Here is a 26,654-nt window from a genome sequence, read left to right as displayed (position 1 = left end):
GGCAGTTTCATGGAAGGAACTTTTTGACAGTTTCTCTTCAAACTCCACCTTTTTCTTATGCTCTTCCTTTCTGATGTTTCCAGCATAAGAGGGACACAGAGCTGTTGGAGTGAGTCCAGAGGAGGCCCACTAAGATGATCCAAGGGTTGCAATACCTCTGCTATGAGGATAGGTTGAGGGAGCTGGGGATATTCAGGCTGGAGAGGAGAAGGCTCTGGGGGTACCTTGAAGATACTTTCCAATACATGAAGGGATCTTACAGGAATGCTGCAGAGGGACTTTCCATAAGGGTGTCTAGTAACAGGATAAGGGGGAATGGTTTTAAGCTGAGGGAGAGTAGGGTTAGACTGGTTTATAGGAAGATGTTATTCAGTACAAGGGCTGTGAGACTGAAATGAGTCGCCCAGGGAGGTTGTGTCTGCCTCCTGCCTGGAGATGTTCAAGGACAGGTGGGATGAGGCCTTGAGCAGCCAAGTCTAGTTGAGAGGTGTCCCTGCCCATGCTGGGGAGATTGGAGCAGATGATCTCTAAGATCCCTTCCAGCCTAAGCCATTCTGTGGTTCTCACACTTGCCTTTAAAATCACACCACAGGTCTGGTACCATAGTCACAGGTTGATACTGTTTTCCCCTGTACTTAGTGATGAGCCATAAAAGCAGCTTGATGACTTGTGTGCGTGGTTTGCTCAAAGCTCAGCATTGCCAGTTAAGAAGTAGAGGGAAGAGGATTTGAAGCAAAACTCTCACATCACTAAAAATGTTACATATTGTGAGTCAAACGTCAAACAAGAGCAGCATTTTTGAAGTCTTCCTTCCTGTAGCACCATTTGGTTTTCATTCTACATCTGAGGTCCTTGAAGCAGTAAGAATTTCACAGATCTGATTGGGGCTGTGAGGTTGCTGAGTGCATTGTCACTCCTGTGACCTCAGCCATTTGTCAACAGTCACTCTTGCAGGTTGTTTCCATCAGAAAGAGAGAAGTAGATGACAGAGCTGGAAACTTCTATTTCATTCACTCCCGTTTGTTTACAAAGAACATACATGAATTCCAGTTTCTGCCAACTCAAATGACAGGAGATGGTTTTCTTATGTGATATTCCTGGCTGCTGCTGCTGCTTTTCCAGGTTCCATCCAAGCAAAACTCATTGACTTCCCATTCTGCATCTCCCTTGAGGTCAGACTGCAACTCTCTCCTGTTGACTGTCCACAGCTTCCTACATCTACCTCTACAATGTTCCTGGATGCATATTACATTTATTCACAGCTCCAAACACAAACTCCTGCATATGAAGTCAGCTAATGCAGACCCTCCTGAGCACCCATGGATAAAGTCCTGGCTACTTCACATAGGTCCCACCTTTTGGATAATTGCCCCTACATGTCAGTTTACCATCTGGTGAATGAAACTGTTTGTTACATTGCTCCTTGTGAAAAAAGAGCCTTTGAGCACGTGAAGAAGAGCAGTATTTGATCACTGTTAGTTTAATTATGACTCGTGTTATGATTTAAATCAGTTAAGATTGCAGTGTCTGTAAGACCCAGCTTTTAGGACACCACTTAGGGACCTGATGACATCAGTCTGTCTTCAGATATATTCACAAGTAATTAGAGAGGCTTTCTTGAAGAGCAGCTGGGAATGTACATAAAGCAGGAAAGGTCCTTGTTTGGCCCTTAACAACATTCCTAAACTACAACATTCCTAAACTATAAAGAAGGACTTTGAAATTCCAAATCAAAAACTAGAGGTGAAATCCAGGCCTGGTGTAAGGGAAGGGTAAAAACTCAGTGACTCCCCATGTTCATCCAGCATGTTTTAATGGGTTTCTACATCCTGGTTTCTCAGTTTCCCTTGTCCACAAACTTCATGCAACTCTTCAGGCAGAGTGAAAGGAAGTAGTGACATGAATCTACTTGATTATGAGTTAGAAGAAGCCGTGATGCTACCTTACGTCCTGGTGATCAGCTTTATGGAACATCAAGCTGATCCACCTACAAATTACCTCTCCATTCATGAACTGCAGTCCTTTGTGGAGGACATTATAGCATGCTCTGAGGATGCCAAGGCTTTTCCACAAGTCAGGAAGGGCCTGTATGCCCCTTTTTTAGTGCAGAGTCCACCCTTCCTCTTGCAGCAAGCACTTGGGCTGAGCATGCACCACCTGGACATCAAAGACCCTTCAGGACAAAGGGCCTGGAGCTTTCTCCTTCACGGTTGTGTAGAGCCAGTGTGTCTCACTGTGTTCCTGGGCTGCAACCAAGTTCTCTGTGGTTTATTTTGAAAGAGATGTTAGTTATGGGGACCCACAAGGAAGAGCAGGGAAAGCAATCAGATGTCTGAAAAACGATACCAATCAGTTCAAACAAAGTTAAGATCTATTTTGTCCAGGTTAAAGAATGGACAGGGAGAGGATATAGAAATAATTCCAGAGAGAAAAGACAGGAGACTGCAGAGGGGAAAGTGCATAGTGAGTGCTGGGTATAACAGCAAAGTACTGCTGGAGTGATTTAGGGTAAAGGGTAGGAAAGAGAACTTTAAAATGCAACAAGGTTCTGTGTGAATAAAAAAAAGATATCCCAAAGAGGCAAATCTGTCCTTTTGAAATTCAACAAACAAAAACTAAAACACAAGAAATGCCCCACTTGGTCAAAGTAGAGGTGTTGAATCCTGTCTCATCACACAGTCTGTCTGTGGCGCTGCAAACAGTGGGTGCTACTGAACAGGCACGGGAACCCACCTGCTGTTTGGCTTTTGTTCTCTCAGTAGTCATCAGAGTAGTGATCCCAAAGCATAGACTTTCATTGTTCCTTTTAGTATTCCTTATGGACCTGTTGTCTTTGTTGTCTCATCCCATATGAGCCTGCTGGCAGTGTCTGCCTCCTGGGGCAGTGGTCTAGTTTTTCTCACCAAAACATTCTAGCTTGCTAGTGTGGGGGGAGCAGGTAACACCCAAACCACCACAGGCAGCTGTTCCAGAACTCCACCGAGGCTTTAATCTCTTGAGTTCTTCATCTGTTCCTTTCACTGAGTGGCTCTAATGTGCACACTTAAACTCTTTTCCTAAAACCTTACAAATCAAAAACCAGAAAGGGAAAATAATTTGGTTATTTTGGGAACATTTATGTGCATCAAATCTTACAGAATTGAATGTGTTTGTGATAGAGCAAAGATATCTTCACAGCATTTTGTGAAGAAAACTCTGTGAAAAAACCAGTCCTCACAGGTGAGCAGCCTGGTCTGGTGGAAGGTGTCCCTGCCCATGGCAGTAACGTTGGAGCTTGGTGTGGTGGAAGTTGTCCCTGCCCATGGCAGTAAGGTTGGAGCTTGGTGTGCTGGAAGGTGTCCCTGCCCATGGCAGTAACGTTGGAGCTTGGTGTGCTGGAAGGTGTCCCTGCCCATGGCAGTAAGGTTGGAGCTTGGTGTGCTGGAAGGTGTCCCTGCCCATGGCAGTAAGGTTGGAGCTTGGTGTGGTGGAAGGTGTCCCTGCCCATGGCAGCAGGGTTGAAACTAGACGATCTTAGAGGTCCTTTCCAACCTAAGCCTTTGTGTGGTTCTGTATTCATAAAACTGGGATCTCCTTGGCACTTCTGTGCCAGCCTGTCTCCTTAGGCACACCTATGCAACATATATGCGAGATGGAATTCTTCCCGACTTGGATTCCCAGCTGTTTTGCAGTAAGTTCCGCAGCTGTGACCAGAAACTGAATGACCTTGTTAGTAGGACAGCCACAAAGTAGCCACAAAGTTTGGTTTTGATTAAATGTCTGTTTTTCTTCTTCTTGAAGTCTGCTCCTTAAAATTTGATGTGCTCATGTAATTGCAATGCAGTTCACTGCCCTGCTTTACCTCCGGTGAAGGGAGTTTGAGACTTCACAGAGGAGGAGACGAGAAAGAGACAGACTGACAGACAGACACAGAAGCCCACAGCATGGAAAAATAAACGATATCACTGATGGGCTTTTCTGTCAGTGTAGATGAGTTATTGAATACTTAAGCAGAGGTATTACACGTTTTTTATAACCCTTATCCCCCATAAAACTCAACAGCTGCAAAGATAACCTGCATGTAGTTTATTAGTGGTCTCACATGCATTCATCTTTTGCTTTTTCTCCTTTCCTACTTGTTTTTTTGTTTAACAAAGTCTGCCACAGAAATACGAGTCAGGTTCCCTCCTGGGGTGTAGATTTTCATTTCTCAGAAGATAGTTAGGTGGAAGAAGGTTCATAATTCACTTACGCTTCTGTGAATCCCAGGATTTTTGGGAAGTGCCTGGTGGTTTGGAAAATGTGAAGGACTGGGGCAGGCATCCTGTGTTTTTCTGGCATCTGGACTCTGGAAGTGTCAAGCACCCACTGGCTGAAATGCAGCCCTCTGAGGGTATCTTGAAATGTAATGCAGATGGAGGCCTCTGAAAGCATTCATTGCTTTTGAAACACCTGGATCTTGGCTTCGGTACTTCTGGACTCTGGAAAGTGACTTTCAGGTCTTCTTTACCTTTTCTGGGCATGAATTTGAGTGTCATCAGTGTCACTGTGGAGCACACTTCTATGCAGACATGGCTGGATCAGATGGGCAAGGCCAGGTCGTGTGGCTGCCCACCATTCCTGCTGGTGCTGGCCTCCTGGCTAGAAAGCAATGGGAGCTTGGCGGGACCAGCAAGAGGGTATACAGCTGCTGGTCAAGGCAGAGCGATCCCATGAGGTCTGAGGGAACTCTGGGCTATGAGGAATCTTGATCTTGAATTGAAGGTATTGAACAAAGTGCATTAAAAACTTTGGGTAGGAGCAATCCATCTCTCCCCTTTCCAGCAGAGCACTCCCTGACAGCAGTGTTGCGAGCTTTGATTTCTTTTTCTTCTCTTTGGCCCACAACATCAGCTTTATTGTTGAGCAGCCTGAATGGTTTCTGAAAGGCAGAAAAAGACCTGCCACCTTCTGTTCTCTTCAGATCCTTCTGATCTTTTCAGATCAGAAAAACCATCCAGCCTGCCCTGTGACAGCATCTTGCATGCGGGTGACGTTAAACCCAGCCAGGTCATCTTGCCTTATGAAGAGGTCTCCAGAAACAGCTGGAAAGAATTATTTGAAGGCAGCTATCTGAGCTATTTAAGAAATCACCCTGGTGGCTGAACCATTGTCACTATTTCTGAGTACTTGCCTCAGCTGTGCTGGCTATTCCTCTGCTCCCTCACTGTCTCCTTTTTATTTCAGTTTGAGATGTTTGAAGTTTGGAGGTAGAGGGAAAGAAGTGCAGGTTGCCTGGCTCCATAGGAAAATCCTAGTAGCTCAGACTCAGTCCTTAACTGCTGACCACGGGACAAAAGAAAGATACTAGAGAAATAAAGATTCCTCCTTTGCTTTGCACACCTGTCCAGCTGTGTCTTAATGCATCCATTGCTGGTGTCATTGTTTTCCGTGGGGAGCCACTAGCTTATATGATGTGTGTCTTTACTTGTTTGCAAGTGGGACAAATGTTGACAGTGCCTGGCTTGGCAACCTCCTTGTGGAGGTTCCTATGGTGTTAAAGCAGATGTGAAGAGGACAACCTATGAGGCAAAGCCTATCCTTTTGATGGATGCTGGTTTTGTTTATATCACAATGGGAATAGCAGATAGGCTTACTTAGCATTTAAGTGCTATCACTTTACTGATGTGAGGTACATAACTGCAGGCCAGTCAAAGTAGCTTCTCTATTTGTTAGAGCAGAGGTAATTTTGTCTTTTAGTTAGGAAGGTTTTTTGTCAGGTGGGAGGCTTCATCACCTTTTGTATTGCTCTGCATGGGGTGGAAAATGCAAAGGATGGGTGCTTGACCAAAAGTGTCCTATTGATACAGTGTTCTTTTCCATCTTTGGAGGAACTCAGTGGAGAATATTGCCAAACTCCAGTAAATCTAAGTGCAAATTCACAGTATCACAGAATGCTAGGGGCTAGAAGGGACCTCTGGGGATCATCTAGTCGAGGCTCCCTGCTAAAGCCGGTTTGACTTGAGCAGGTTGCCTGGGATAGTGCTCACAATGTTTTTGAAGACTCCACAGCCTCTATTGGTAAACCGCTCCAGTGCTCCATCACCCTCACAGGAAAGCTTTTCCTTATGTTTAAGTGGAACTTCTGCATTCCTGTTGCAGTTTGTCCTATGACTGAGAACCACAGAAAAGAAACTGGCCTCATCCTCTTGACCGATGCCCTTTAGATACTGATCAGCCTTGAGGAGATCCCCTTTCTTCTCCAGGCTAAAGAGCCCCAGGCCTCTCAGCCTGTCCTTGCCACAGAGGTACTCCAGTCCCCTCAGCATCTTCGTAGCTTCTGCTGTACCCTCTTCAATAGTTCCTTGTCTCTCTTTAACTGGGAGACCCAGAACTGGATCCAGTACTCCGATGTGGTATGACCAGGGCAGAGTAGAGGAGGAGAACCTCCCTGGCCCTGCTGGTCACATGCCTCTTAACACACCTAAGGATACCATTTGCCTTCTTGGCTGCAGGAGCACACTGCTGGCTCATGATGAATTTGTTGCCCACCAACACTCCTAGGTCCATGGAACTGTTTGCCAGCAGATCTGCTCCTAAGATGTACTGAGGTGCATGGGGTTATTCCTTCCCACGTGCAGGACTCTACACTTGCCCTTATTGAACTTGATGAGGTTTTTCTCTGCCCAGTTCTCCAGGTCAAAGTTGTACGAAAACAAACTGGGTCTCCTACAGCCTGTTTCCTTCCCAGGGCCAAAGGTTTCTCTTCAGCAACCAAATTGCCAAGCCTCTAGTCAGTGGCATCCTAACAGCCTCTTAGTGAGACAGAAATATATTCAGATCACAGCAGTTCCTTCCTGCCCCTCCTGCACTGTTTGGGAGGGATTTGCTTTGGTGCTCTTGCTTTGGAGAGGTTAGAAAACTAATGCTAGATGCTTATGGTACTGTAGCCACAGAGCAATGATGGGCAGGATTTACATCTCTGAGCTGAGTTCTTAAGTCAGTCCTGTCTTGTGGCTGAATCAGAAATCTGTCTTTCTGCTATGTAGGATCTGAAGAACAGGTTTGAGCCTGAGTATTGTTGCACATAGTTAACATTCAGAAGGGTTAAAACCAATTGTGCTGTATGCTTGGAGCTCCCATTGAACTCGGTCCACTTGTTTATTCCTTTTGAACTAAGGCAGCTGAAGGGCAAAGATGTCCTGGGCATTAACCACTTATAAAGGATAAAACACTTCATCCAGATTGTTTCATTTGTTGGTCTTGGTGAATTCTGGAATGGCTTCTTCAGGATGGTGCTGTCTAGTGTTGGAAGTACATGAGGTGAACTCACAGCTTTTATATATATATATATATATATATATATATATATATATATGGAAGCAAAAACTGCTGGAGCATAGTGAGGAGACATTTTTTCAGCCTCATGTATGACATTGTAATTGTGTGGGGTTTAATGAACAGACCAGAGTAGTTACACTTAGTAATGTTTGTTCACTAAAAAGGAAAAGGGGTGTTAAATCATTGTGTTCTTTGATGAATGGCTTGTACACTGAAGAATAAATTGAACAAACTGGCACAGAGCTCAGTGAACATGAAATCAGCTATTAGAAGAAAGCTTGTGAACAAATTCTGAGCCCGATATGCATCTTTTGATTAATGTCCTATCAATCATCCATAGTGGCTACCTTAGCTAAGTCGTGCTGTAATCATTCATGGTTGCTTACAGGAACACTAGCAGGGACTATAGAGCTGCAATAACTGAATATTATTACTGATTTCTCCCTAACTCTTGCTGTGAACAATTACTGTTTTCACTACGTTTCTGCCTCCCTTTATTAAAAAGAATACAATGCAAAATGAAAAGAGAGTTCCTCAAAGACCAGTAAAATTCTCCCAGGGTATTCTTAATGATATTCTGTCCTAAATGGGCAAGCTATTGTAATGCAGAGTTCTCACCGGGAATAATAGTAATGTAATCACATCGAGGCCCTCTCTTTATGGGTTGTAGTTAAACAGACAAAATGTATAGTCAGATTAATGAACGTAGAATTACTGCTTAAAATGGTTGAAATGATTTTTAGCTCTTTTTTTTTGTATCACAGTATTCTCAGTTAATGCACTTAACAGCAACAGCAATTAAGACTCCAGACTGTAAATTTGGATTAAATCCATCCTTTTGACATTAGAAGATTGTTAAAAGGTCCTATCTTCGCAGCCCTCCTTTTAAATGTTGATTGTTTGGTGGTTGGTTTGTTTTTGTAAAGAAAAAAGAAATACACTTTTTCTTCTCTTTTTTTTTTTGTTGTTATATTTCCCCCCCCCTGTGATTGTAAGGTATTGGCAAATGATTACGGCAGGAATCTCCTATTCCTCTGTGTGAAGATTTAGTTCCACACCATTTGTTTCTCGAGCGTGACACAAAGAACGCGTTGGCACTACCCACAGAACAGATCCTTAGATGGCAGTGTAATTTCCTCCAAAGTCACTGTAGTCTGGGAAATACAGTGGAGTAATGAAGTGATGACAGGTATTAACATGCATAATGGGCTTTAATAGACATTTAATGTTGTTGAACTGGAAGAAGGAGAAGCGCTTTCCCATTGGAATATTTCTACATTGAAACTCATTGATCACCAATTTCAGAGGGGAAAGGTTAATCCATCAGTTTCTGTAACCAAACGGCGCTGATGGAAATCCTTTAGGTGACATTCTGGATGAACTGAGCTTTCCATCTTTGCAAACAAATGAGTGATATGACAAGCATGGTGTTCAGAACACATTTAACCAATTGATTTTCTCTCCTCTTGTAATAAGATCTAGAGACATATGAAAGAGCGTAGCGTGAGCTAAGATTAAGGGAACTGCTCCGTGCGCGCGAGCCAAGGGGAACTGCATTATCAATAACAGTACTACAGAGCATGGAGGCAGCCATTCTTTTTCTTTATCTAAAGTTTGTTATTGCAATAAATAGCTGATATTGAACTACTTGCCTTTTCAGTTCACTTTCCCTCCCTTTTGTTTGGCTCGCCGTTCCGCGGTTTCTCGGTAAACGTTAGGAGCAAAAGGTTGTGTCTTGTTCAGTCGTTGGTTTTTTTTTCACTCACTGGGAAATCCAGGCCAACTGCGGGCTCAAAACCGAGATTTATCATCAGCTGGGGCACAAAGAAAGATAGGAGGGGTGGGGAGGAAGGGACCTGACTTCAATTAATATAAACAGATCAGGTATGTTTTAAAGGTTTCATCCTTGCGGTTCCATGCTGTAATGACCCTCATCTTCTTCCTCCCTCTTCTCTCCTCTTTCCTCCCAAATTCAGCCCTGCTCTGAGTTTCACATACCCTCCTACACCGGTATCCCTCCAGCAAATGCATCAGCAGATTATAAGTCGTCAGCAAACCCTAGGTTCAGCCTTTGGACACAGCCCTCCGCTCATCCATCCTGCTCCGACTTTTCCTACCCAGAGACCAATTCCTGGCATCCCCAGTGTCCTGAACCCTGTCCAGGTCAGCTCTGGACCTTCTGAGTCCACTCAGGTAAGCGACAACAAAAGGAACCTTTATGCTCCATTCATTTAGAAAGAAAGCAAATGGAATAAATGATGTCGTCTGGGTGGCAATTGATCAGCACTGTCAGTGAGACCCGTGGGTAACAGTTTTCTTGCAGCTATAGCATTTGCAGTCTCTTTTTTATAAATCACAGGAGTGTACATGTGGTTCCTGGCTGGTAATGAGCTCTTAAGTATTTCACTGAGCTGCAGCAGCTTCTCATCCCAAACTGTTTCTCCTGGACCTTACACTGAAACTTAATAAAGGTGGGGAATAAGAAAAAAGGGGAAAACCAGATCAAAACACTGACATTTTAAAATTTAGCAGCTTCTCCTCCAGAGCAGACTGACTGGAACATCCACAGGAACCTATCCTGCCCTCCTGACACAGATGGGAGTAACACAGTCTGCAGGCAGTAGAGGAACTCAAAGATAGTGCAGAGGTTTGAAGGTGTTTTTTTCCTAATGATTTGCACAAAATTGGGCTTAAGTTTGAACGAGTCCTGTCAGTATTCACAAAACCTGAGGGTGCAAGTGGTGAATCAGACCCATCGTGTGGAGTTTATCACAGTTTGTGGTTTGCCTGTTACTAACCAGTGCTGTTTGTTTCCAGATGACCTAGGATAGGTTATTTATCAGCCTGGGAGCTCTTTATCTTCTGGCTAGCTCTTACAAATGTAGAAGCAGAGCATGCTGCTCTAGGAAGCATATTGATTTTTTGTGGGGTCCATGCAAGTTCAGATATCTCTAAAAGATCTCTGGATTCCTACAAGATCCATTTGCAGGTGTAGCTAATGGTGTTCAGTCTAGCACAGCAAGGGGAAAACAAGATTCTGGCCTATTTATGTCAGCAGCACTTTTGCTATTGACTTGAGAATTCAGGACTTCATCTAGGATTTTTTTGACTGCATGTGAACACTGGTGTTGAGATTTTCTTCCCTTTCACCATTATAATGGCAAATGGAGTGAAAGAGCTGAGATCTCGTCTGCAGATACTAAGTGCAAAACCTCTCTTCTAAGTATGAAAAAACCCACGAGTTTGTCTTGTGTTTGAGTAAGCACACAGTGATTTCTGCTTTTCAAAACTGCTTTTATGGAGTTGTCACTGTGTGGAAAATTAACTTCTTCCTACCCCTCCCTGGCCTGACAAAACCAGCAGTGCTTTGTAGTGAGGAGTTTCATCAACTGCCCTTCTCTCCCTGCTCCATTACAAGGCTGAGTGACACAGCTCTTCTACAAGTTAATACTACGTAATTGAAGCACAGTGTAATTGCATATCCTGGGGTGCATCAGGAAGAGTATGACCAGTAGGTCTAGGTAGGTTCTTCTGCCCTGGTGAGACCACACCTGGAATACTGTGATCACTTTTGGGCTCCCCAGTTCAAGAGGCAGGGACCTGCTGGAGACAGTCCAGCAAAGAGTCACAAGGATGACTGGGCGACTTGAGCATCTCCCCTGTGAGGAGAGACTAAGAACCCTTGGACTGTATAGTCTGGGGAAGAGAAAGCTGAGAGGAGATCTGATCAATGTCTATAAATATCTGAGGGGTGGGTGTCAAGTGGATGGGACCAATCTCTTTTTGGTGGTCAGCAGCAGTAAGACAAGGAGCGACGGCTACAGATTGGAGCATAGAAGGTTTCACCTCAAGATGAGGAGAAACTTCTTCACAGTGGGGGTGACAGAGCACTGCATCAGGCTGCCCAGAGAGGTTATGGAGTCTGCTCCTCTGGAGACTTTCCAAAGCCACCTGGATGTGTTCCTGAGCCAACTACCCTTCCAACTGCTAGAATTCTGTGGTTCTGTGACATCCAATATAATTGATAGTGTAGCTTCTCCAAATAAAGCTGCAGAATAGATGCTGTGTATTCTTGGTATGGGCTACATATTTATCACAGTCTAATTCTGTCTTCTTTTGGGGGAAAAAAATCCCCTACCTTGCCTGCAGCAGAATAAACCCACAAGTGAATCTGCAGTGAGCAGCACTGGAGATCCCATGCACAACAAGCGCTCCAAGATAAAGCCTGACGAGGACCTGCCCAGCCCCGGAGCAGGAAGCGTGCAGGTAGGACAGAGGGTTAACGCTCGCAGGACTTTCATCTTGCTGCCACAGGAGGAAGAATGCTCCTTGCCCTGGCACGTGTTCTCAGGCTTTCTGCCTTTGTGGGGCTCTTTGTCTCCTGCACACACGGAGGAGCCTCAGTTCATGGCAACAAGGAGTAAAGGAGCAGTGAGGGGCTGCGAGGGTGCAGGGTCTGTTGCAGAATGAGGGCAGAGAGGAAGGAGGCTGATGGAGAAGTGCCTCTGAGAGCTCAACCCTCTTTGCCGTGGAAGAGGAGATGAGGGGCATCCAGGTCCTCACCAAGAAGGTGTTTTCTGTTCAGCAGGAATACTTAGGCAAATATGACTTTACCAGTCCTTAGCACTGTACCGTCAGGCTCCAGTCTCTTTTGCCGTGCCAGTCAGTGCCACTGGTTTTAGCAGAGCAGCTCCTGAGTTACAGCAGCTGGAGGAGGATGAGAATCAGGCCTTGGTCTGGTGAGTAAATCTATGAAAGCAAAGCAGGGGTCTGTCTGAGTCTTTCAGCAGGAGTGCATAATCCGAACCAAATGGTTCTGCTAACACCTGACTTCTATCCCAGCAAATAACCAGCTGGGGGAAATGAGGCACCTTGAGGTGGACAGTCAAACCCCCAAAACAGTCTCCTGCCCTGCACACGTTAAGGGCAAGAACAGACTAACCAATAGCCTCAAAATTCCATTTGCTCTTGAAAGGTTCTAGTGTGCAAAACTATTTTGCAGATAAACAGTGAAAACACACTTGGGATTCCTGCTGATCCACTTGGTGTCTAACCCTAGTACTAAGTCAGATTCTGGTTAATTCAGCTCTGTTGAACAGTGCCTTTTTCACCAGTGGTGGCACTGAACAATAAGGGACAAACATGCAAATAACAGGCTGCTTACATGTAGGGAGAGGGAAGTGAAGCCTCTGTGTGGTTTGCATTTAACTGCAATGTAGAGAGATCTTTAAATAATTTCTCTGCATTGAGTACTTCTGGAGAGGAAAGATTTAATTTACACCTATAGTCCACAGATGTCCTGGCTTATCAGGCCTGCTTTGGGCTCCTGTGTTCTGTAGAATGGTGTAGTGAACTAAAATAATCCCTCCCCTACAGCCACATGTTTCTTTGACTGCTGCAGTTAATCATGTTTTTCCCTCCTCAGTTTCAGAATTTTCTCTCCCCTCTCCTCACCTCTATTTTTTTCCTCTCTCCAGGAACAGCCAGAAGGAATGACCCTGGTAAAAGAGGAAGGGGACAAAGATGAAAGCAAACAGGAGCCTGAAGTGGTTTATGAGACAAACTGCCACTGGGAAGGCTGTTCCCGGGAGTTTGACACGCAGGAACAGCTCGTGCATGTAAGTTAATGGTATTCAGGAACTGGGTTTTAAAACTACCTGACCTTTTTCATGGGGGTTGAGTTCCCTGACCCTGTGCTGAGTCAAGTTTCTTAGCTAACAGCATTGCAAACTGGAGAGGGGTTTATGAGTTTCTGAGAATAAAGAAAACTGGGAGTCACAGAGCTTGACCTGTTCAGTCAGCTAAAGCTTAGTGTAAAATTCAATAAAGTCTTCAATAGAGATTGTAATGGCTCTGATCCTGTAAGCCAGCAAATGCTATTTTGAGTTAGAGACTTTGATAGTTATTGAGTAATAGTAAGCTGGACATGAATTATTATTAACCTTTAGCCAAGTTTGATTCTTTTCTCCCCGTAGCGACTATCACAGTAAAAATGGGTGAGGGAAGTTCTTTCCCTTCCCTAAGGGGGATTTTGGTGTCAGTGTGTAAACTGAAGGGGGTTGTTTGGCTAAATACACAGAGACTGAGTTGCTTCAGTCTTGTTAGCAAAAGCAGACTGTATGCTCTTTTTTATATTACACCAGGTAGTAGTTTCTGCCTTGTTTTTAATTCCTCTCCAAAATAAATTGGTTTTTACTGTTTCCTGCTATTGTAAGATACAAAATGAAAGATCAAAATGCAGAGTATCACCTGACAAGTACAACCTTCTCCACATTTCCAAAACCCTTAGCTAGCAGCACCTCTCTTAATTACCAGCACCATAGAACACACCAAAAATTCTGAAAACCAAAAAGGAATTCTCTCTATGGATTAGAGAGGAATATCTTCAGCAAATGACCAGTGTGCCACAATTATATTCCTTCTACTTCCATGGAGATTATGCAAAATGTGGCCTATACTACTGAAATATCTTGTTGAGAACTTCTCCACCCAAAATAAACATCTAACCCCCACCACCTATTTCTAAACAGTGTGCAAAGTGATACACTCCTGCTGCAAAGCTGCCTGTAACAAAGCAGTGCCAGCTTTGACTTGTTTGGAGTGTCAGAGCTTCTTGATGTTGCAGTTATTCATTAAGATGTCTGTACAGATCCTTGTTAGTAATTAGTAATAGTAACAACAACAATAATAACAGTGATAAAAGTAATACTACTAATGCCAATATTACTAAATAATAACAATGATAATAGTACTACTACTAATGCTATTACTTAATAATAATAGGATGATGATGATGATGACGATGATGATGTGAAAGACTATCACAACCTAAAAGAATGGCTAAAGTGAAATGTGTTTTAAGAATCTTTGGAACATATCTTGCACAAAGAATTGCCTAACACTTCAATAGGACAAAATGAAACGTGTGGAGACACTGCTGGTGTGTCACAGTGTCCTTTAGGGAAGCTATGGCCACACGAGTGGCTGCTGAAAAGGCTTGGGACACATTTAAGGGACCCAGTGTCAGTCTTGCAGTGTGATTCCATGCAAACAGAGCAGTTGACATCATCAGGGCTCTGCAAAGGCACAGGTTTTATGTCTGCTAAGAATTGTAAGGTTGAAGCCTGGCAAACCTTTCTCAATATTCAGAAATAATCCCAGTGCTGACAAAGTCACCGTCCCTGGAGGTGTTCAAGAAAAGCCTTCTTGAGGCATTTAGTGCCATGGTGTAGTTGACTGGCTAGGGCTGAGTGCTAGGTTGGACTGGATGACTTTGGAGGTCTCTTCCAACCTGGTTGATTCTATGATTCTAAGTAATTTACACAAAGATACATGAAATAAAAGAGACATTCAGAACAAAGGTGCCCCTGGTAATGAAGAAAAGAAAGAGGATTTTTTTGACATTTCAGACTTACAGTTGAATTGAATTGCACTGTGCCTGTAAGCTAATGGGTAATGTTTTGTAGTGTCAGGTGGAGTTTAATTGACAGTGTGATAGTTTGGTTGTTTTCCATTTTATAAAGAACACAATTGTTGTTTCTGCTCTAGTTTTTTTTAAATATATTGAGTCAGATTCTATTGTAAAAAAAGGTCTACAATAAGGGTGCTCAGAAAAAAAGTATTTTTTACACTCTGCACAGTGGCAACATCAGAATGGGTTTTCTCTAGACAAAAAAAGAGATACAATTTTTTTTCTCTGCTACATGGAATAGTTTCTGGTAAGTCTCTGGATTCAGATATGTTATGATGCCATTTAAGACTGCAAGGTGCAAGCCCTGACTTGATACCCTGAAGACAATAAAATCATCAATTCAACCATCACATTCAGGTAGCACAAATTGCTCTGTAAGAGTCAGCAGGCTCAGTCCTGGGGGCCAGGTTTGTGATTTCCTGTGCTGCTCTCACAGAGCCCTGCTGTGGAGACTTGAGCAAGTTATTTCTGTCCAGAATTGCAAAGTGCTTTAGCCATCAAACTCTATTTGAACGTCTGGCCCTTCACACAGGTCTGTCTCCCACACATTTCACCTGCCCTTGATTGCTGCAGCCCTTCAATGTCCACCTGCAGCAGCTAGGGACATTTAGTCTGGGTCCCTCTCAGGCTTCACAGGAGGGCATTCCTGGTTTGGCTTAGGCGTGTGATTCTGGCAGAAGGCTTTCAGTTCCTAAGCATCAGCTCAGTCCTTACAAATCTCCTCACTCAGGAGGCTGCCTGCCCTCCTCTAAACCAGCTCCCTAGGCTTTGGAAGCTCAGCTGGAAAGAGAAAATTTGTCAAATGCAGAGTGTCAGAAAAAAGACCTTAAAAGCTTTCTTGTACATCCTGATAAGGCTAAATCTTCAGCATCGACACAGGCTAGCTCTAAGTCTTTTCATGTGGGTTTTTTTACAGGGGACTAAAGCTGCAGTTTGTGGCCTTGTGTAGTAGTAAGATACCAAACCCAAAACATCCAGTGACACAGACTGTTGTCCAAAACTTGTTATCCCAAGTTTTAGAGGACCTGCAGTGTTTAGGGAAAAGTGGATGTATGCCTCGAACTGTTTGCTTTGTTTTCTGAAGGGAGGGTTGGGTACCTCAGTGTGAATTGTAGTCACATCAGGCTGAGCAGAGCTCATGAGAGCTTTTCCACACTGCAGAGTGCCCAGAGGTCAGAGTCTGGATGCATTATGCCACTCATCTCTAGGGTGTGGGCACAAGCATGCATGCATATGTTTTGAGGTACGGCATTTGGCACATAGGAATCTGCCTGCGTTCAGGTCTGTCTCTCGTGTGAGGATGGCTTTTGGGGAACAAGGGACCCAGTGTCCTTTGAAATCAGCGGTAGGTGAGTTGGTTCCTAGCCATATCTGCATTACAAAGTGATGTGTGAAATAGCATATATGCAGCAGTAAACACAAACATCATCTCTCTCTGAACGTGTGGTGTAGCTTCAGAGCAGACGCCACAGTCTGAGGCACAGTGGTCAGTATTTGATGGCATTTCTTCTTCATTACTTTCTGTTTCAAAGTCCTGCTGTTAGTAGTGTAAGATTCAGGCAGTGTCTAAAGAGTGCCTAGGGCCCAAGAGACAGTGTGTTCTTACTGAATTCATGAACACAACCTGGGCTGCTGTGAGTAAATAACTGAAAAGCTACATAAAAGAATGGTTATTGACCCACCCAGAAGGGGCTGACACTGTAATGCTTTTTGTGCTGGAGCCCTTATTTGCAAGCAATTCATGCCACTTGGAATGCAGCATGGTTACATTTTCATGATGCATACACCAAAAAGCAAGGTGTTAAACCATTCAGACTCTCTGCCTTATTTATAGCACCTATCCATCCTCCACCCACCCCCCCTTCTCTTACAGTTAATAGAAAGATTCATGATTCTTCATGGTTGTCTATCTAGCGTCTGACAGTACCGACTGCCCTGCTAAAGCAAGCCACTATCTATAATTGATATCCTTCTATGGAATAGGGTACTGGCTGCAATTGAAGGGCTTTGCTGAAAGCTCTTAAATCCTGACAAGTTCTGCCCTTGTTCTGGTTCAGTCGCTGAGCTGCACTGCTGGGATCCCTGGGTTGTTTGAAGTTGGTGGAACAGGGGTGTGTGCGTCGCAAGTTAAACAAAGCAGAGACTTGGAGAAAGCTGCCTTAGAGCCAGCACTGCATCGGCCCTACCAGCTACTCTTATTTCCAGCACCTTGTACTCCTGAAAGGACTGCTTATATTACTGTTGGAGTGTGTGGATTATAGGCTCCTTCCTTCCTCCTTTCCTCCCTTCCTCCCTTCCCCCCTTTCCCCCTTTCCTTCCTACCTTCCATCCCTCCTACCCTTCCTCCCTCCCTCTCTCCCTCCCTCCCTTCCTTCCTCCCTTCTTCCCTCCCTTTCTCCATTCTTCCTTCCTTCCTTCCTTCCTTTCCTTCCTTCCTTTCCTTTCCTTCCTTCCTTCCTTCCTTCCTTCCTTCCTTCCTTCCTTCCTTCCTTCCTTCCTTCCTTCCTTCCTTCCCTTTCCCTTTCCCTTTCCCTTTCCCTTTCCCTTTCCCTTTCCCTTTCCCTTTCCCTTTCCCTTTCCCTTTCCCTTTCCCTTTCCCTTTCCCTTTCCCTTTCCCTTTCCCTTTCCCTTTCCCTTTCCCTTTCCCTTCCCCTTCCCCTTCCCCTTCCCCTTCCCCTTTCCCTTCCCCTTCCCCTTCCCCTTCCCCTTCCCCTTTCCCCCCTTCTTTAAAAAAAAATACTGGGGAAAAAAAAATCTTATTTATTTTAAAGCCTCAGTTTGCTGCTGGGGTCTTTATCATTCAGCTGTTTAATTAATTTCTCTGCCCAGCGAGATATTATAATTGGGCTTAGCTGAGCTGCAGTTTGTTTTAAACATGTGATAAATGCACTTGAGCGCCCAGGAGCTAATAAGATATTGTATATTTTTATAAATCTGCTTTTTGTTGCAGTTTGTCTTTTTTTTTTTTCCTTTTTTTTTTTTTTTCCTTTACTTTCCCCCTCAGAAATGAGTTTTAAGAATAAAATATTGCAGAAGGGTTAGACACTAAAGATAAAAGTTTGTTTAAGAAAATTATCCTTCAAGGAAATGACTGAAGTTATTGTTAAATATTAATACAATGGCAATCAGAAAAACGCACTGCTGCCTATTTCTCATCCCCCTTGCTGTGTAGCCTTGATGATAATTATTTTTTGTTCAAAAAACATGCTTGAAGAACTGTAGAGCTATTTTTGTTAGTGTTTTCTGCCTAATTGTACAGCAATAAAATTCTCTCGCTGTTGTTACATTTGATTAGGTGAGATCAAAAGAGCCCTGTGCAGACAGCAGTGGCTTACGTTCAGGATTTCAGTTGCTGAGGTTTTCCTGTCCCTTTGATGGCATTTGAGTTGCCAAAGCCCTGGTGGCTGGAGCACTCCCCTGGAAATCCCTGGGTCAGCTGCTGTAATTACAGAACCACAGAGTGATAGGAGTTGGAGGGGACCTCTGAAGATTGTCGCTGCTACAGTAGGATCATCCAAAGTAAAGCACAGGAACATATCCAGGCACGTTTTGAATGCCTCTGGAGATGGAAACCCCACAACCTATCTGGGCACTGTTGCAGTGCTCTGCCACCAATAAGGTGAAGAATGCTTTCTTTATAGAATAGAATAGAATAGAATAGAATAGAATAGAATAGAATAGAATAGAATAGAATAGAATAGAATAGAATAGAATAGAATAGAATCAACCAGGTTGGAAGAGACCTCCAAGATCATCCAGTCCAACCTAGCACCCAGCCCTAGCCAAGCAACCAGACCATGGCACTAAGTGCCCCATCCAGGCTTTTCTTGAACACTTCCAAGGATGGTGACTCCATCACCTCCCTGGGCAGCCCATTCCAATGCCAATCACTCTCTCTGAGAAGAACTTCCTCCTAACATCCAGCCTATACCCCCGGCACAACTTGAGACTGTGTCCCCTTGTTCTGTTGCCAGTTTATGTCTGCTGCCCCTTGGCCTGTCACTGGACACCACTGAGCTGCCTCTGGCTCCAACCTCCTGACACTGAGCCTTTAGATATTGATCAGCATTGATGAGATCCCCCTCAGTTTCCTCTTCTTCAGGCTCAGCAGCTCCAGCTCTCTCAGTTTTTCATCGTAAGGTAGATATTCCAGTCCTGTAATGCTTCACCAGGCTCCCTTAGTCACACCAGAGGTAGATTTCTTCTGTTTCTCAGGTGCCTATGTGTACCCAAGGTAATGGTGGTGTGCTGAACATAGGCAGAGGAACCATTAGATGGCATTACCTGATTTGAGTTCCTTTGTTCTCCACTCCTACAGAAGAGAGTGGGTTCAGCTCTGACTAAGAGAAGCTGGCTAGGGGTCCCTGGAGACCTACACAAGACCTGGGCTGTACCAATAGCCTGCCTCAGGTTTTGCAGGATCTGTCATGATACGAGGTGCCTTAATCAGTGATGTGCACTTCAAGACACTTCAGAATGTGTCTGATCAGGGCATGAGGAGTACACCACTCTCTGCAGGACTAGACCTCTTTGGAGTGGATCATTTCTCTTGCTCACTGCAGGGTGGTTGGATGAAATGGTCTTTAAAGAGCCCTTCCAACCCAAAGCATTTTTAGGATGGCCAGAAATAAGGACACTCAAAGTCAAATGACTTGAAAGTCTCATTCTCTCTGTTACTGTCCTGCCTTTGGCTTGTGGATTCTTCCTCAGCTCCTCTCCTGTACTAGAGTGGTAGGTAAGGAGTGGAGAGAGTTTCACTTCTCTAAATAAAGATCCAGCTGCAGTAGGAGAAAAAGCCAGGTTATTAGAGCAGTTCCCCTGAGTAATAGCTGTGGTGGCAGAGCTGTAAATTACCCCAAGAGTCAAACATTGCCCATCACTGGTAGGAAGAGAAGCTGCCTCATGAGCAGACAGGCCTGAGCTGCCAAAGGTGCTACCCCAAGCTGTGTGAGTAGGCATCTCTTGCTGAAAGGGGGCAGTTAGAGCTACCCCAAAGGCAGGTCGTCCTGCACGCCTTAGCAATCTCTTTGCTCTGGGTGCGGGAGGTGTGCTTGCAAATGGGTCGTGCCACAGGTAAGGTCCTGGCTGTGTGAAGCAAGTCCTTTCACAGTCCCAAAGGGGTGCAATGGCACACCCCAGACAGTGTGCATCTCTGCATAGCTGCAGGGGTTTACTTACTGAGTAATTCTTCTTCACAGAGGCGGTTCTCAGTGCTTTTTCATTGCAGTTTGATTTAGCTCCAGCACAGTAACACAGGGAGGCATCAGCCCATTCGCAGGCTCATTGTGCATGGCACTGACAGCTACTGCCCTGAAAGGTTCAGAAATGTTTCCTTTAAATTGAAAAGAGTAAGGAATAGATAAGAACATGAAATCCATTATAGTAATCATTTTTTTTCCTGACAAAAGGGGAATGTTTTGCGTACAACAGCAAAGGGGTTTTTCTTGGTGGTTTTTTTAGTCTATTTCATCTTACCTTATTTTTCACTCTTTGGGGTCTGGACCCTAATCTATATTTGGAGAAGCAATGCTGTGAACAAAAGAAATGATTCCTCAAGTGAGACAAGCCCAGGACCTGGGGCTGAAGGTTGGGACACCATGAAGAATGCAAGGAGTTCTTTCAGAGGCAAGCAAGAGCCCTACTTTTTATATTGAATGAATTGTATTCCAGGTTTTGGAGATGGCTCTTTCTTGGGGTTTTACCAGATTTATAAGCACCTAGAAAAAAAGTGAGGCTTGATTCTCATCAGTGGCCTCAGAATCACTATGATGCAGATAGTTCCAGTGGGCTAAAAAAAAAAGGAAAGGAGATGAAGCCAGACTTCTCTTGTGCTGGTTCGAGGGTTGGACTGGATGATCTTTGAGGTCTCTTCCAAGCAGATGTAATCTGTGATTCCCAGTGGTGTGCAGTGGCAGGACAAGGGGCAATGGACATAGACTGGAACCAGAATAATCTACCTAAATATAAGTTTAAAAAAAAACTTCATCTTGAGGGTGGCAGAGAACTGGAACAGGCTGCTAAGAGGAATCTGTCTCTGGAGGCATTCCAAACCCACCTGGACATGTTCCAGTGTGGTCTATCCTGGATGATCCTGCTCGAGCAGAGAGGGTGGAGTCAGAGGTCCCTTGCAACCCCCACCTGTGATTCTGTCTGTGACTCTGTGACAGAAAGGTTTCTTCCAGTGTTTGCATCCCCTCAGTTTATTTCACCTTCGTGGCTGTGAGGGAACAAGTGGAAGGGGAGAGAGATTAGAGCAAATAATCAGTAGAAACATCTGTCCAGAAGATTTTAGATGTTGAAATGTCTTCCTCATTGCCTGTTTAAAGGCTGAGTTATAATTAAGACACCACTTCAGCGTGCTGGATCTGAGGCTGCTGAACCGAGTTGTGATCTGTGCCAAAGTGGGAGCAATTCATTCCAGGGCAGAGGACAGCCAGTAAGCAGAGCTGTGTCCCTGAGGGCAGGCTCATTCTCTTGGATTCTCTATGGGTGCCTAACACAGACTTGTTTAAATGAAGTGAGCCTTTTACTCCCCATCAAAGGTAACTATGTATGCATCAGGTTTTAAGCAGCTGCAGACAGATTTTGCTGCTGCTCTGTGCCAGCCACCTCAATGCCCTCAGCCTTCCAGCAGTGTAGAAAGTCAGCACTGCTGCTTTGGGAAGAGGTCTGATTCACTCTGGGCTTCACCCAAAGGCCAGCTGTGCTTTGGCTCAGGTCCTCTTAAGCATTTCCCCTACCTACAGTCTGGCTTGTGATGAATTGTAGAGGACAAGGCGGGGGGGGGGGGGGGTAGATAAAATGGGCATTTCTTCTTTCTTCTTTTTTTTTCTCTTTTGATAGAGAAAGGTTTACCAAAAAATAAATCCACCCTAATCTGTGAAGTATTAAAAGGGGATTTAGAGACAGAAATGTAATCATTTTTTAATTTTAATGCCTCTGTAATTAGCATTTTTTTTCCCACAGCATTAAGAAAAGTTGTTGTTCATCTGCTGCTGCTGAGGCTGCTGTTCCTATGAGGTGCCAAAGTCATTGGCTTGGAATTGGTGTCCCTGAAAGAGGTTGCTAAGCTGGGACGTGTCGTTTAAATAGCACTTCTTTCTCACTGGTGTGGTTAGGGATGGGCAGAGCTCCTCCTGTCCCCTAGAAGTGACTTTTGTCATTTAGATTGAAAGTGACAAGTGGGGGCTGCGCGTGGCAGGGAACAGCTTGGCCTCTGCCCACACTTGCAGTCACAAAGCATTCTTTAGGTGTTCTGTGGATATGCAAACTCCTTTGAAGTGTTAGTTTTTGCCTGAGAGTTCAGCTAGTGAATTCTTCCAGGTTAGTGATGTTTTAGGGCTGACTACCAGTTTGGGGGAGAAGTGTAGGATAAGAAGCTGCCAGCCAGGTCCCAGGCAAGCTGCAAATCGAGTTGGCTCTTTGGTTTCTGACTCTTGGCAGATCATGGAGAAGGGAGAAAGCAAGGTCCTTACCTGTATTTTCTTTGCTGCCTTGCTGCCACAAGGAAGGTTGGGCTTGTGCACTGACTCAAAGTAGCTTGCAGTCCTGGGCTGTGGGCCAGGACAGTGCAGGTTCACCTGGACAGAGCTGCAGTGTCTGCAGCTTTTTCCAGCCTTGCTGCTGCTGAGTGCTTTACTGTTGCAGAGCCTCTGTTACTACAGTGAACCAGTGGAAGGTCTAGTTCGAACCTTCTGGAGTGCCCTGTTTGATGTGGTGTCTCTGCGCTGCTTTTGTCACAGCTCATCTCTTTTGTGCAGCCTCTCTCTGTGTCTTTGTGCCTCGTAGGCACCCAAATTCCACCCAGAAGGTTTTCCCATAGAAATCTTGTGCCTGGAGGATCAGAAGTCTCTGAGTGCCAGTCCCTCTGCAGCAGGTCGAGCTGCCTTTTCTCAGGCGAGTACGCAGATCAGCATGTGCCCAGCAGACACAGGGGCAGGCGCTGAGTGCCACTTCTGCATTTGCTTCTGAAAGGCATGGGCTGCATTTTTGCAGGCTCTTTTCTTTGCATAACCTCTTAATAGAGAGGAAAAGAAAAAGCAGATGAGCCTTTTGGCACGGTGGAACAAATTTAGTGTTTTCTAGTGCTTCAACTGTTGTGCAAATGTGACTTTTCTTCAAGGAGTCTGTGAAGTGAGTGGGTGGTGGCTTTGTCAGGAACGGGTCCTCTGGTGGCTTGCACTACAGGTATGAGGTCTGCATAGACCATTCTTATGTGTATCACAGGGCTGAGATGCTGCAGTTCTCCGTGAGATAAAGTAGCCAAGCTGAAAATGAAACAAAGCTCTAACTGTATCCCTCCTTGTGTTTAGCAGAGATAAACTACAGTGGAGTCTCAGTGCTGCTCCGTTTGGCTTCTGGCAGCAGCTTTAATTGGTAAAATGCAGATTTTTTTTTTTGATCAAGAGAGGATTATTCTTCTTATCAGTCTGGAGCATCTTATTTCAAGATGAAAAGGCTTTGCTGAATTACAGATGCCAACGTTTTTACAAAGCACTTTGGCGATTGACATCTCAAAGAGAAAGTATGATTTATTAGCCTATAATGGCTAGCACTGAGCACTGGGCTAGGTCCCACTGATTTGCCAAATTGCTTAATGGGAGTTGCCTTTTTGTGTCATTCAAACCCCAGGTTTTTCAAATGAAGGGTAGGAAACCTTAAATACCTGGAAGGGGAGAAGGGTGCTGGGACTGTGTAGCTAAAATGAAAAGAATGGTGGAAGAAGAAAGGCAGAAGGGGAAGGAGGGATGGAAGAAGGGAAGGGGAAGGAAGAGAGGAGGAAAGGAAGGAGGAAAGAAGGAAGAGGAAGGAAAAGGAAGAAAAGAGGAAAGAAGGAAGGAAAAGGAAGAGAGGAGGAAAGAAGGAAGAGGAAGGAAAAGAAAGGAAGAAAGGAAAAGGAGGAAAGGAAGGAGGAAAGAAGGAAAGGAAGGAAGGGGAAGGAAAGGGAAGGAAGGTAAAGGAAGAAAGAAGGAAAGGAAGAAGGAAAAAAGTAAAGGGAAGGAAGGAAGAAAGGAAGGAAGGGAGGGGAAGGAAAAGGAAGAAAGGAGGAAAGGAAGAAGGAAAGAAGTAAAGGAAAGGAAGGAAGGGGAAGGAAAGGAAAGGAAGGAGGAAAGAAGGAAAGGAAGGAAGGAAGGGGAAGGAAAGGGAAGAAAGGAGGAAAGAAAGAAGTAAAGAAGGGAAGGAAGGAAGAAGAAGGAAGGAAGGAAGGAAGGAAGGAAGGAAGGAAGGAAGGAAGGAAGGAAGGAAGGAAGGAAGGAAGGAAGGAAGGAAGGAAGGAAGGAAGGGGAAGGAAAAGGAAGGAAGGAAATGGAAGAAAGGAAAGGAAAAAGGAAAGGAAGAAAGAAGAAAAAAAAAGAGAAAGAGACAGGAAAAAAAATGAGAAAGAGACAGGAAAAAAAAAAGAAAGAGAAAGATCTCCTAAATCCATCTTGGTAGAGGTTTTTTGCAGGAGTTTGGCTGATCTGTTGGCAGGGTAAAGATTAATAACAAGCCTTGTCGCTATCAGTACCTGCTTGTCGATTCTCTGTAACAGGGCTGTCTGTTCAGCATGGAAATTATTGATTAAATAAAAATTGCTATTAGATTGTGATGTGATCCATAATCACAAACAATAGTGGACATTCCTCTTTCAGATCCCAAGCCATGCATCAAGTTTTTCCCTTGCAGTAATTTATATTGTGCTGACACTCGCACCCATTAGGCTTTTATCCTCTCCTACATGTGTCAAGAAAGCGCTAAAAGAAAGAACAGCAGCGGCACAGCAGCAGGTAGGCACTCACTATGTCGGCAGAGAGGCACAGCACAGCTCAGTCCATTCTTTACTTTGCATTGCCTCAGCAGTGATTTCTGCCAGGGGAAGGAATTCAGGGGTCCTTTGCAGAGTGTTTTCAGCAAGGGCAAGAACTTGCTCCACAGTATTCGCACCTGAAGGACTGTCCTTTTTTCACAGCTGCACAGATTGCATCGGGTCGGAAGGACCCTGAAAGGTCATCTTGTCCAACCGCCTGCAATGAGCAGGGACACATCCAACTAGATCTGGCTTTTCCTTCTGTTGTTCCCTTAGCTTTGGTTTTACTGACAATCCTAGTTTAAGGTACAGTGATGGGTATGCCCTTGCTGCCATGGCAGTTTGGAAAGGGAGATGATTTTGTTGGGTTCTGGAGTGCAGAGGACAAGTGGCTTTCCTTTATTTAGCTCTGATGCTTCCTAATTTGAGGAATCCAGGATTTGGAGTACTTCAGTTAAGACTGCATCACTTCAGACTGAGTTAATTAAAAAGATAGTATCTCATTCTTTTTATGTGAACATGGCACCAACTTTCTCCCTTCTGTGAGAGCCTTTGTCTGCAACTAGAGGAAACTTAGTCAAAATTGTTTTGAGAGTAGCAATGTTTATGGGACATATGCCCAGACAGCTTCTGCATCCCTTTTTATCAGAAGACCTTAAACAATGTATATATAAATATATGTCAGAACTGATCAGCTGCTCTGGCTGCTAGGGATAGGCATCTGGGCTGTGCAGTGGAATTGTTCTGCCAGTTACCAGCTCTGGACAGGATTGCTACAAGTGTTTTGTACCTCTGTAGAAGAGCTGAGAATATGTAAGTTTAACATGCTATGATTTATTTCTTTTTGGGTAGTGTAATTTTTCTTAAAGTTAGTACATTAAAGTATCTTTTGTTGTGCCTAAACTATCAGGGTTAGCATTACCACAGATAACCCAGAAAACCCTACCTGCAGTACTTGACTTTTTGCCACATTACACCCAGCTAAAAAAGTGCTTGACAGTGAGCTTAGCTTACTTCATTATGCAGGGCAGATAGGAAGTTTTCAGGCTTGGCCACTGTCATTTAAATCAAGAGACCACTTCATTTTGCAAAGCCAGAGCATGTGCCTCCAGTGCAGCCACTTTCTCTGCATGGATCAGAGCCAAAGGATTATCAGCCAGGAAATTAATTGCCAAGGGGATTCCGACACTCAGGGTTAGTAAAAAAGAGCCTGAACAAAGAAGTGTGGTTTATATCACATTCTGGAGGTGCCAGGCTACAGCTCTGATAGTTTTTGGATGAGAGAGAGTTGCTGAGATAGAGCTGCCCTTGGATTTACTCCTGCAGACTTCTAGGGTTGGCTGCCAGTGTGAGTCTGTCCTGTTCAGGTGGTGCCACAGTGGTATATAGGAGTCGAGATGAACCTTGGAGATAAGGCAAACTGTCGAGGATTGATCTTTAGTTACCAGAAGCTGCTGTAAGTTCACTGCAAGTCAGTTAGTGTGGGGAATGCAAGAAGTGAAAAAAAGGCCATGTTAAGTGATGTCCCCATGTTCTGCAAAGAGATCTGTACAGTTTTCATTCCAACAGCTCAAACACGTCTGTAGTCTAGCTACAATGTAAGGCTGCCTATGGCATGTACAAGAGAACAGAAAATGTTACCCTGTGGCGAGAGAGAGATGAAAGACAGAGTACCTCTGCTGCTGTTCCTTGGAGCATCAAGGGTGAATTCACTTCTAACATGTGACAGAGACCTTTGCTAGGATGTGAGAGGGGTGATCAAGCTGAGCACAGATGTGCAAGGTAAATTCTAAATGGATGTCCAGTGGAAAAAAGCTGAGGAAGGTCTCAGAGGAGCAATAAACTGCTGCTTGTTAGAAATCTTTCTTTGAGGTGTGTTAGGAAGGAAATGCCCCAAGTACTTTGTCCATTTCTGTTGTGGTGTCATGGCTTTATCATGCTGCTGCCTCTCTTACCCCCGTTGATGAGTTAATTCTGCCAGCATCTCACCTGTGGTGGTACAAATGCTAAAACTTGCATCACCTAGCAGGGGCTTTGGTAATGTTTATCACTGCCACTGTGGAAATTAGGGGAGTGTTTTTCAGATACTACCTCCCC

General features: G+C 44.4%; 1 protein-coding gene across 7 annotated transcripts in view; it reads left to right on the top strand.

Annotated features, from left to right (window-relative positions):
• Positions 1 to 26,654, top strand: part of GLI3 (GLI family zinc finger 3) — a 257,010-nt gene that overhangs the window by 201,542 nt on the left and 28,814 nt on the right. For 6 of the 7 annotated variants that reach the window (XM_064169911.1, XM_064169907.1, XM_064169909.1 and 3 more), the window contains 3 exons: positions 9,276 to 9,492; positions 11,449 to 11,565; positions 12,777 to 12,917. In XM_064169911.1, the coding sequence (XP_064025981.1) occupies positions 9,276 to 9,492; positions 11,449 to 11,565; positions 12,777 to 12,917 (475 nt within the window). The remainder of the gene's footprint in view (positions 1 to 9,275; positions 9,493 to 11,448; positions 11,566 to 12,776; positions 12,918 to 26,654) is intronic. The other variant, XM_064169912.1, reaches the window with a different exon arrangement.

The sequence above is a fragment of the Pogoniulus pusillus genome, chromosome 32, assembly GCF_015220805.1.
Source record: "Pogoniulus pusillus isolate bPogPus1 chromosome 32, bPogPus1.pri, whole genome shotgun sequence".
Classification (NCBI taxonomy): Eukaryota; Metazoa; Chordata; class Aves; order Piciformes; family Lybiidae; genus Pogoniulus; species Pogoniulus pusillus.
Note: the sequence above shows the minus strand (reverse complement) of the source record. Positions and strands in the feature narration are given on the sequence as shown.